The sequence below is a fragment of the Pimephales promelas genome, chromosome 22, assembly GCF_988280905.1.
Source record: "Pimephales promelas chromosome 22, fPimPro1.hap1.1, whole genome shotgun sequence".
Lineage (NCBI taxonomy): Eukaryota > Metazoa > Chordata > Actinopteri > Cypriniformes > Leuciscidae > Pimephales > Pimephales promelas.
The window spans coordinates 10,815,487-10,827,955 of record NC_142790.1 but is presented as its reverse complement, the minus strand read 5'-3'; the positions used below and the strand labels follow the sequence as shown (position 1 = coordinate 10,827,955).

At 37.3% G+C, this 12,469-nt stretch overlaps 1 protein-coding gene across 2 annotated transcripts in view; it reads right to left on the bottom strand.

The window, feature by feature from the left end:
• The window catches only part of ofcc1 (orofacial cleft 1 candidate 1), a 460,325-nt gene that overhangs the window by 121,337 nt on the left and 326,519 nt on the right, over positions 1-12,469 (bottom strand). For both annotated transcript variants that reach the window (XM_089125751.1, XM_089125752.1), the window contains exons 7-10: positions 10,816-10,994; positions 5,412-5,498; positions 4,661-4,722; positions 3,792-3,900 (exon numbers count right to left, since the gene is read on the bottom strand). In XM_089125751.1, the coding sequence (XP_088981877.1) occupies positions 3,792-3,900; positions 4,661-4,722; positions 5,412-5,498; positions 10,816-10,994 (437 nt within the window). The remainder of the gene's footprint in view (positions 1-3,791; positions 3,901-4,660; positions 4,723-5,411; positions 5,499-10,815; positions 10,995-12,469) is intronic.

Below are 12,469 nucleotides of genomic sequence, written 5' to 3'. Positions count from 1 at the left end.
CTCGGCTAACATACCCAGTGGTATTAGACAAAGTCTCCATCACAATACTGTCACCGCCATTGCAGAGAGGCTCTGATAAAAATGGCTCACTCTCACACTAGCTCTGCTTTTGATCACACTGATTCAATGCGCTCTAACTCGAACATTTTCTATCCACAAGTTTCCGAGGGGCGCTCCTGTAAAAAATAAAGTGGGTGAAACTTCCAGTGAGGCGGCGGAAGTAGCATTCCAATGGTATTTTGTGTGTTAGTTAGCGAAGAGGCTAGCTGTTTTTCGGAGAATTATTTTACTATTTAAAGACGCAAATCTTTATGAGAGATGTCGTTACGGAGCTCAGGGACAACATGTGCTGTTCGTGGTTGTATGTATAACCGCACTAAACTAATTCAGTGGCTTAAACGTGATTGTTTTAAACATAAGCTGAAAACGAAATCAGAGTGATCCTGCCAGAGCCCGTCTCTGATCCTGCCAACGACTGTAGTTTCCATCACCTCCCAAAAGACGACGAATCTTCCTGTGTACATTTGTTTAAATTCTTAATATTCTATAAACTCTATCAGCATGTGATTGGCTGTTCACTACTGATGTTACACCAAAACTCAGGATCAAAGCCTGTGTTGACAGAATACCAAATGTGCCAGTTAATGTATTCAAGTAGCACATTAATTTATACTTTTGAACAAACTCCAAAGCACAATGACTGTGTATTTTTTATTTTAATTGTTTGTCAGCTCGAACAACTGTCTGTCACCATGCCTTGATGAGTATTGATTATTAATAATGTTATTATAATACTCCCAATCAACTACTGCGGAGGGTAAAGGTACTGTTATTTCACCCTTTTGAATTTCGTTGAGGTTGTGTTCCCACATCGTTAGCTAGTTTGGATCGCTATAACTTGAATGACTGTCAACTGTTGAATGAACGAGTGTCAAGCATGTCAAATTGTGCTTTGTTTACTTCGAACCGGAAGTCGCGCCCACTTTTGACGCAAGGCCTCATGGGGCGTAGGAAACTTGTGGATAGAAACATGACGTTTCAGGGATGAAGTATGAAATGCCTGCCATCGAACAAAATTTGACACCCAATTTGACCTACTGTATACTCATTTTAAAAAGTGATGTATTATTTCATAGTTTCAAACTATAGTATGCACTATTTCTGTCACACCTCATCAAGTAGCATGTGAGTGGCACTCAGTTATCATCTAATACATCTAATATATATATGCTATCCTGTGCAGTGTGTTCAAATGTATCCTGCACATTTTGAAACATGTAGTAAGTCATGCAGCAGAACAAAACTTTTGCATTCTGTGCACATTATACATATTAAATACTTCAGCAACAGTTAAAGTAGTATGCGATTTGAAACAGAGACAGATTTCCAGGAAATAAAGGCCGTTGCATTCCTTGCAGCTGCGGCGTAAGAGGCGTAACGCCATAACACTCGCCTAGATGACATTATAGCAGCACGCTGGATCCTTAACACTTCTTATCCCTCACTTTCCGGCACGCAGGCCAGCTTTTGCTGAAACCTCGCTGACAGATCGACAAAACACGCACTGCAAACAGGAAACAACCCCCCTTCCCTCACCCCCCCCCCCCAAAAAAAAAAAAAACAACAACAACAAACAAACACACACACTCATGTATACACACAAAAAAAACTTATTTTCTTTCTAAGTATAGCCTAATATTCCAAGATTAAGCTTTCTCCTTAATTATTTTCATTTTAATTAGTAAATCTTAATTAACAATGAACATTTACCCTTAAAATTTTTGGCGTGAGAATGAAGGAGGGTGGGGTGGGGGGGGTTGAGGGGGGGATCTAGTGAATAAATATGACAATCTTTTCGAGTCCTGAAGGCAGGATTACCGATGCAGGCAGGCTTAGTTATTAAACACGTTCTAAATTAAATGCCTCCATGAATTTTGTACAGAAATATATTTTCATAGTTTTGCATGCCAAATGTGACATTTTATATTTGAGATTCATCTGCCACTGTAATTTTGGAAATGTCATATAAACAAAGATTTTGTCATTTACCAATGAAATTACTATGCGTGGCAGGTCGACCATTGCTTTTCTGGCTGTGCGGGTTGTTTCAAGTCAGCAAGCCATAAAATATCTTTATCTCTCTGAAACACAGCAATTTGAGAGATAATGGAACAGTGACTGGGGGGCACGGATGCCAGGCTGAGGAATTATACTACAATCTCACTGCGTTTACTGCCTCCCTCAAAGCTGACTCTCTGTCTGCAAACCAAAGCTGCAGTTACGGTTGAGGCCTTCTTACAGGAGTCATTACAACGCAAAACCTCGCCGCGACAACTGAACCATCTACTTTGGCTGATGTCCTCTTCCTTTAGATTTGGTTAAATCAGAAGACTTAGGTGCAGCTACCTGTTCCCATACGCTTTCATTCCTTGCATATTTTCAGGAAACGTGAAATATGTCTGTCCCCATGACTGATGTCATTAACAGGATACTGAACTTAATCACGTTATTTGATTCAGCTCTATTTAGCGTGTATTTAACTCGAAAGAACATTTAAAACATTCACGTTATTTCTACCTTTGTGTTCTTTCTTTATAATTTCAGTCAATTTGCATGTGCCCATTTATCAGCATTACGTTTAAATAGGTTCAAATATAATGTGTGCTTTCACTATTATTGCTGAATTTTTCACTATTATTGCTGAAATTTTTTGACATTTCTGCCTTTTAAATAATGGTATGATCTTTCTGACATCGAAGGGAATGACATCAGTCTTGTACGACCACATGGTTCAAACAGAGGCAGTTAGTTGCTCAGTATTTAATTGATTGGCATCCTCTTTTTCCTATAACAAAGCTTAAAGAAATACTATTGTTCTTGGCAACAAATGAAAGAATACTGTCTGTAAATAATGTGCTGTGGTGCAATATTTGCTACTCTGGTTGGTTTGCTAGTTGGCAATAGGGCTGTCAAAACGATTAATGGCGATTAATCGCATCCAAAATAAAAGTTTGTGTTTACATATTATATGTGGGTGCACTGTGTATAATTATTATATATATATATATATATGTATATAAATACACACACATGCTTGTATATTTTTAAGAAATATGTTCATGTATATACTGTATATGAAGAGTTCAGATGCAAAAGTCTCTAAATGCCATTTGAAATTTTCTACTAAAATGACCATTTTTATCAAGCTTGTATATTTAAGTTCAGTAATTTCACTTAAATGACAATGATTGTCATTTAAGTGAAATTACTGAACTTAAATATACAAGCTTGATAAAAATGATCATTTTAGAAGAAAATTTCAAATGGCACTTAGAGGCTTTTGCATCTGAACTCTTCATATAGATTTAGATATAATTTATATTATATATAAATATAAATTTGTATGTATATTTTTTTTTCTTAAATACACATGCATGTGTGTGTATTTATATATATATATATATATATATATATATATATATATATATAAATAATTATACACAGTGCACCCACATATATTATGTAAACACAAACTTTTATTTTGGCTGTGATTAATCGCGATTAATTGTTTGATAACCCTAGCAATTAGACAATTTGCATTGCTTTCAAAATTGTTATATATTGTGCTGTTCATTATAATGCAGTTTAAAACTGTGATACTTCAAGCTTTTCATAAAGGCAGAGATATGTCCACTGCAAGAGAAATGGTGTGTATGTGCGCGTGCATGTGTGTGAGTGAGTGAGTGAGTGAGTGAGTGAGTGAGTGAGTGAGTGAGTGAGTGTGTGTGTACCTGCCAGTGAAGTGGCTCTGTGTTTTCATTCTCTTCAATAATTTCTCCATATTGGTCGATGATCTCAGCCTGCTGTTGACGCAAAGAATTTTGCAAGCGATTCTCCGCCCTGATAATACACATACAGACACATGTTTACTTTGCTATCGAAATGAGGACATACAATACCATACAATTTTTAAATTATTCTTCCAATTGAGGATGTCAACAAAAATAATTTTATTAAAAAATATATATTTTTTTTTTTAACCCAAATGTTAAGCAATTAGTACAACATCAGCCAAACCATTCAAAATCAAATAAATAAAGTAATATCAGATATCCAGGCCACACTAGATGACAGATTCTACAATGCTGTGACTGAAAGTGTTGGAAATCTGTAAAAAATGGATGTGTCATAACATTAATTGAATACTGGTGGTGTGGTCTTGATCTGATACAGAAGTCTAATATGACTAACAGCCATCCAGCGCTAATATGAGAGGACATGGAGAGGGTCATCTAACAAACCTCTGTACCAGTGTCCAACTAACATCCCTGATTTCATAAGATCAGTCTGTGTGGCGCTGCACAATTATTAAAAACTTAAACACAGCCGAGCCTGCAGGCCTGACACTCAGAAACAGAGAGAGAGCGAGAGAGAGAGGGATGTAGACTGAAGTGAACAGGATGAAATTGATGCTACTTTGCGTCCAATGACACGGACAGATTTCCTCGCCTTTGGCAACTTACCCAGAATTCACTGGTAGAGACAATACAATGTGGAGTATATTACATCTCCTCACAAATGTCAGCAAAATGTAAATGGCTTTGGAAACACAGATTAATGATTATTTCACATCAGATTGGATGTAGAGAAATTTACGCACCGCTGGAACACAGAGTACAGTCTGTCCTGCAGAACGGCTTCCTCTGCGTCTATGTGCCTGATCTGCAGAAGCAAATATTACACATTTGAATATTACGAAAACTTTCTTAACAAAAATTGTATTCAATATTTTGAAGAACCATAATTTTAAAATGTGACGTAGTACACCAACTTCAACAGTGACTATGTCACTGTAAAAATGATAATGTAGAGTAAAACGTTTCACTTACTAGCAGTGCAAAGCAACGTAAGAATAATGTTAAGATTTAAAGTAAATTTTGCTGTTGTTATGACATATGCGTCTTGCTCAAATAAATTAACACAATGGTTATGATTGGGACGGAAAACTACTTTATAGCTTACAAAATACTTTTTTTTTTGCAGAATAGTATTAAATCTACACTAAATATATTAGCAATAACATCATATGGTGATTCTGTCTATAACAAAACTGCGCAAACTGTTAACAGTAAACATGTTTTTTTACAGCAGAAATAGTACTATTATTATGGTAGTATGCTATTCCCATAGAATGTGTGCATGTATTTTATTAAGAATGCTTGCTATTTATGTTCTATGGCATATAATTGTATAGCATTGTCCATGTTAGCCTGTGACTGTGTGTTTGAGTGATAGTAGTGTGATTGATGGGGAAAGACAGCAGAAGGTCTCAGCAGCAGCTCCTGTACCTCAGGAAATCTCATTTGACATACCTACAGTAATCTTTCCTTTTTCTGGACACACATCAGTACCTTTGAATTTCCCCTTAAGAACGACATTACTCTCTGCTTCCTCGCCCACACCTTTCCCTCTGTCTTCCCTCGCTCTGAATGCTCTTCCTGCCAAAAAGGAAAATCCATGTTCTTGTTTAGGACCAACACACTGCATTCTGCAACTGTATGTGCGGCTAACTTGAATTCAGAACATCTAAAGAGACTTGTTAATACAATCTTCAGGCAAACCCTACAGACACACACCACAGAATTCAGTCAGCACGTTTAAAAGACTTTATTTACTAGCTGACTGACAGTGGTACATCCTGTGCTGCTTAAACACACATTATTGTGAAATAGCTGTGGAGTGTGGTAGGGGTAATGTTGTGTTTTCCGAACAGTTGGAGAGCAGAATAAAGCTCGTATCTGCAGTCGCACATAAAGCAAGAGTGATTATTCAACACACGCCATGACTCAAACATAACCATTACATTCCATCCGCTCGTTACGCATTCATTTCTCACTTCAACTTCACATTCTCTATTTAATGTGTATCTCTTAATTCGCATTTCAGTCATATGTTGCCAAAGACTGATTACAGCTTGAATATGTTGGCTAATTCTGATCTTGTTCAACGTAATTTAGCATTTTGTGTTTTTGACAACTCCTCCATATGGAAAAACATTCAGTTGAAGATTGAAGCGCCTAGAATATGACCTGCAAAATCTCAGATAAGCTGACAAGCTCCAGATTTTTTTTTAGCTTTGGTTTCAAATGAAAAACAAAACAATAATTTCTCTGCAGACATAAATGACATGAAATTATTGTACACTATATTACCTATAAATGTACATTCACGGAGGGTTTTCACCATAAACAATACATCTGGGCCACGTTTACAAATAAATATACACCAAAACAATGTATAACCTAATATATAATACAAAATAATAACATAGAATACAAAAATTAAAGTAAAAAGTCACATTGTGTCTACTCAGTGAGCCTTTTAAGGCAAGGAAACACTTTCTAAAGATGGGCAGTATGGTTATGTTGTACTTTAAGACAATTCAAGCTCAGTGAAAAACAAATTCAACATACATAGTGGATGAAGTGAAAAAATGTTGATTGCAAATACAGCTTAGCAACATGCTAATATATGTACAGTAAAACTGATTGAAAACAAATCCAAATCAATTCACTCATTTTAGTCAGGATGGTGCAAGGTAACTTCTTAGACAGTACAAAAACTGCTCATGCAGTTGATTTGATTCCAAATTGTGTCATGTCCCATTTGTCCCATTCCCTCCATTTGTCAGTTAAAAACTGAAAAAACCAACCCGATCTCACGACCAAGTCGTACGAATTCGACGAATGATTAAAAAGTGGCTAATTAGTAACAATTCATACGACCTCACTCGTACGAATTAATGCGATTTTGCTAAATCGTACATATTTTACGAATTGGCCAATTCGTATGAATTCATACGAATGACCTACCCCTTACCCCGCCCCTAAACTTAACCATCACGTGGGTTTAGACAAATCGTACGAATTAGTACGAGTGAGGTCGTACGAATTAGTACGAATTAGACACTTTTTAATCATGCGTCGAATTCGTACGAATTGGTCGTGAGATAGTGTTGAAAAAACGGCTAAAATAACACAAGTAAAAGCATAAAAACTGAGAGTGCTTAAAGAACAGTATATTCTGAACAAAACCCGATAGCTTTGTAGATTAAAATACAAAGTTTGTTGCGTCATCTCTCGAGATATGCGGACTATGGAAGTCCTGAACCGCAACATAAAGAAAAACGTCGAAATGTTTCGAGATTAAAGCCGAAATGCATCGAGATTAAAGTCGAAATGTTTCGAGATTAAAGTCGAAATGTTTCAAGATTAAACTCGAAATATTTCAAGATTAAAGTCAAAACATTATGATAATACAGTCTAATTCAGTCTAAAGTGTGTGCATTAACAGTGCGCGTCCACTGGCTCAGAGTGCACATGCGTGTGTGTGTGTGTGTGTGTTTGTGTGTGTAAAGAAATGCACTTGTGAAGTCGAACTGCCATGGATTAACACAAAATAGTAGCTTTTACTTTTAAAAAGTGTTTTTGAGGTGATCTCGTGCTCGTCTAGGCTAGGCAACACTATCTGGGTTGAGAACACTAGTAACTGTTCTGTCTCTCTCTTCACCAAAAATACATTCTGGATACATTTTAAATGCATCATTCTGTATCCAATCATTTGGCCGGATCCTCTGATTTCCTCAGATTTAATAATCACTAATGGTTGAGGAGAGATTCTCTGATATGATTATAAAGCGCTTTGAGTGTAGGCCTAGTAGACATTTGAAAGCGCTATATATATGCATCATTCATTCATTCATTCATTCATTCATTCATTCATTCATTCATTCATTCATTCATTCATTCATTCATTCATTCATTCATTCATTCATTCATTCATGTATGCATAAAGCTGGATTTCTCCATCCAGTCTGAAAAGTGTTTTCCGGTTTGGTTTTCCCTTTGGCTAAAGTCTAAGTCTAGCACTGTATTCTCGTACTCTCGTCTCTCAAAATATTTCGACTTTAATCTCGAAATGCTTTGACTGTAATCTCTGGATAGGCAGGCAGCTCTTTGACTGGAATCTTTGACTGGATTTCCCCATCCAGTCTGAAAAGTGTTTTCCGGTTTGGTTTTCCCTTTGGCTAAAGTCTATTCCGGCGCACGTATGCCGAAGCACGCAGCTTCTACGGAATACTGTATTCTTGAACTCTCGTCTCTCAAAATATTTCGACTTTAATCTCGAAATGTTTCGACTTTAATCTCACAATGTTTCGACTTTAATCTCTCAATGTTTCGACTTTAATCTCTCAATATTTCGACTTTAATCTCGAAATGTTTCGACTTTAATCTCGAAATGTTTTGACTGTAATCTCTGGATAGGTAGGCAGCTCTTTGACTGGAATCTTTGACTGGATTTCTCCATCCAATCTGAAAAGTGTTTTCCGGTTTGGTTTTCCCTTTGGCTAAAGTCTATTCCGGCGCACACATGTCGAAGCACGCAGCTTCTACGGAAGACTGTATTCTCGAACTCTCGTCTCTCAAAATATTTCGACTTTAATCTCAAAACGTTTCGACTTTATTCTCACAATATTTCGACTTTAATCTCGAAATGTTTTGACTGTAATCTCTGGATAGGCAGGCAGCTCTTTGACTGGAATCTTTGACTGGATTTCTCCATCCAATCTGAAAAGTGTTTTCCGGTTTGGTTTTCCCTTTGGCTAAAGTCTATTCCGGCGCACGTATGCCGAAGCACGCAGCTTCTACGGAAGACTGTATTCTCGAACTCTCGTCTCTCAAAATATTTCGACTTTAATCTCACAATATTTCGACTTTAATCTCGAAATGTTTCGACTTTAATCTCAAAATGTTTCGACTTTAATCTCACAATATTTCGACTTTAATCTCGAAATGTTTTGACTGTAATCTCTGGATAGGTAGGCAGCTCTTTGACTGGAATCATTGACTGGATTTCTCCATCCAATCTGAAAAGTGTTTTCCGGTTTGGTTTTCCCTTTGGCTAAAGTCTATTCCGGCGCACATATGTCGAAGCACGCAGCTTCTACAGAAGACTATATTCTCGAACTCTCGTCTCTCAAAATATTTCGACTTTAATCTCGAAATGTTTCGACTTTAATCTCACAATATTTCGACTTTAATCTCAAAATGTTTCGACTTTAATCTCAAAATGTTTCGACTTTAATCTCACAATATTTCGACTTTAATCTCGAAATGTTTTGACTGTAATCTCTGGATAGGTAGGCAGCTCTTTGACTGGAATCATTGACTGGATTTCTCCATCCAATCTGAAAAGTGTTTTCCGGTTTGGCTTTCCCTTTGGCTAAAGTCTATTCCGGCGCACATATGTCGAAGCACGCAGCTTCTACAGAAGACTATATTCTCGAACTCTCGTCTCTCAAAATATTTCGACTTTAATCTCGAAATGTTTCGACTTTAATCTCACAATATTTCGACTTTAATCTCAAAATGTTTCGACTTTAATCTCAAAATGTTTCGACTTTAATCTCACAATATTTCGACTTTAATCTCGAAATGTTTTGACTGTAATCTCTGGATAGGTAGGCAGCTCTTTGACTGGAATCTTTAACTGGATTTCTCCATCCAATCTGAAAAGTGTTTTCCGGTTTGGTTTTCCCTTTGGCTAAAGTCTATTCCGGCGCACGTATGCCGAAGCACGCAGCTTCTACGGAAGACTGTATTCTCGAACTCTCGTCTCTCAAAATATTTCGACTTTAATCTCGAAATGTTTCGACTTTAATCTCACAATATTTCGACTTTAATCTCGAAATGTTTTGGCTGTAATCTCTGGATAGGCAGGCAGCTCTTTGACTGGAATCTTTGACTGGATTTCTCCATCCAGTCTGAAAAGTGTTTTCCGGTTTGGTTTTCCCTTTGGCTAAAGTCTATTCCGGCGCACGTATGCAGAAGCACGCAGCTTCTACGGAAGACTGTATTCTCGTACTCTCGTATCTCAAAATATTTCGACTTTAATCTCGAAATGTTTCGACTTTAATCTCACAATATTTCGACTTTAATCTCGAAATGTTTTGGCTGTAATCTCTGGATAGGCAGGCAGCTCTTTGACTGGAATCTTTGACTGGATTTCTCCATCCAGTCTGAAAAGTGTTTTCCGGTTTGGTTTTCCCTTTGGCTAAAGTCTATTCCGGCGCACGTATGCAGAAGCAAGCAGCTTCTACGGAAGACTGTATTCTCGTACTCTCGTATCTCAAAATATTTCGACTTTAATCTCGAAATGTTTCGACTTTAATCTCACAATATTTCGACTTTAATCTCGAAATGTTTTGGCTGTAATCTCTGGATAGGCAGCTCTTTGACTGGAATCTTTGACTGGATTTCTCCATCCAGTCTGAAAAGTGTTTTCCGGTTTGGTTTTCCCTTTGGCTAAAGTCTATTCCGGCGCACGTATGCAGAAGCAAGCAGCTTCTACGGAAGACTGTATTCTCGTACTCTCGTATCTCAAAATATTTCGACTTTAATCTCGAAATGTTTCAACTTTAATCTAAAAATTTTTCGACTTTAATCTCAAAATGTTTCGACTTTAATCTCACAATATTTCGACTTTAATCTCGAAATGTTTTGACTGTAATCTCGAAATATTTCGACTTTAATCTCAAAATATTTCAACTTTAATCTCGAAATGCTCGATTTTTTTTTTATTTTTTTATTACAGATTTTTTTTTTTTTTTTAACAGATTTTTTTTAGGTTGCGGTTCAGGGCTTCCATAGCAGACACACTGCAGACTGGGTATAATAAGTCCGGCTGTGATATGAGCAACTTCAGAGCACAGATCATTCTGACCAGCAGAGGCTTATGGGCTTATATATAACTGACCTGTTCCAGCACAGGTTTGCCCACTGGGATCATGTCTTTCTGCACACGCTCTCTGAGCTGCTCCACATACTGAGGGATGACCTCCACTCTCCTTTCCAGCAGTTCAGTCCTACGTCGATCCCTCAATCCATCCTCAGCCACTGGTTCAACATCCTCAACATGCTCAGACACCATCATACCTAACATACACATGCACTATGGTTATACAGCGAAGACACGTCAAACACAAGTCTGAAAAGTCAGTGATAGTGATGTTAAGCCCCGCTCAGAGGTTTAGACACATCCCTCATCTGAACCAAATTACACAAAAGCACGATTTAATTAAACCAGTGAGTTAATCAAACTGAGTAGTGCTAATGAAGCCCTAATGTGATTGCACTAGCTTCACAGTGCTACACAACACACAAATGGGGAAACACCTGGATCAAGTGCAAAGATACATATTAGCTCTGTTAAAAAACCTAGAGAGCTGCCTACCTAGACAGCATTTTAAGGCAATCACGGTGCTTATGTAATGGATGTTCAAAAATATAGATACCTTCTTTTGGGCCAATTCTAAGGTAGCACAGCATGTATCCTTCATGCATCAAGCAATCTCATAATAGATTATGACAGGCTCAGTGAAAGCATTTATCCACGATGGCAGAAGCAGCAAGATGCTGGTTTGGTTTTACATGCAATTTATTTAATACCAAAAAGTATTAATACAAATAGTTAAATTCAGTCCAAATAAAAATAGATTTTATTATAGTCCAATATTTGTTTATATATTATTACTCTTAGCATAATATTACAACTTACATTCAACTCTTATGAAATCAACTGCTCTAAAGGAGGAGCTCTTTTTTTATTTATTTATTTATTTATTTATTTTTTACACATACTATTTGGAGTGTTCCAAATCCAGAAGTAGACATCAAGACGGCTATCATGGTTTTGGAACAGAGAACCTCACAAGTTGTTTGCATTGGGTCATGGGGCACTATTTTAACGATATAAGCACATGGTCTAAAGCATACGGTGCGAGTGCACTTAGGGCATGTCCGAAACCATTTTTGCTAGTATAATGGGGGTGGTGATGGCGCAGTGGATAAGACACATGCCTTTGGTGTGAGATACCCAGGTTCGAATTCACTGTGAGACACCAAAGTGTCCCTGAGTGTCACTAAGTGTCCCAAAGTGTCACTTAAGTTGATCCAAAGACGTGCAACCTCTGACATAGCAATTGTAAGTTGCTTTGGATAAAAGTGTCAGCTAAATGAATAAATATAAATGTAATGACAAAGAAAACGGTTGGCACACCCGGCCATGCATGGTCTAAAAGGGTTGCCCCTATTCTCTTAAAGAGTAATGAGTGTGTTTTGGGCGTAACGTACAATAAACCAATCAGAGTCTCATCTCCCATTCCCTTTAAAAGCTAGATGCATTCACGCCATGTCATATTTGCTATTTACATGGCGGTATTTCCAAGCGTTAAAACTTAACCCTTCTCTAGCGTTCAGTTTTTCCGCTTGCAAACAGGGAAACGGATCTGCTCATGCACGAGGTTAAAGCGTGCGAGAAGACCATCTAAGGACAAAGTGTACGAGCATTGTGGACCCGACTATAGACGAACATTACTAACACGCTCTTTAAATAACAAAAAAAATATTGC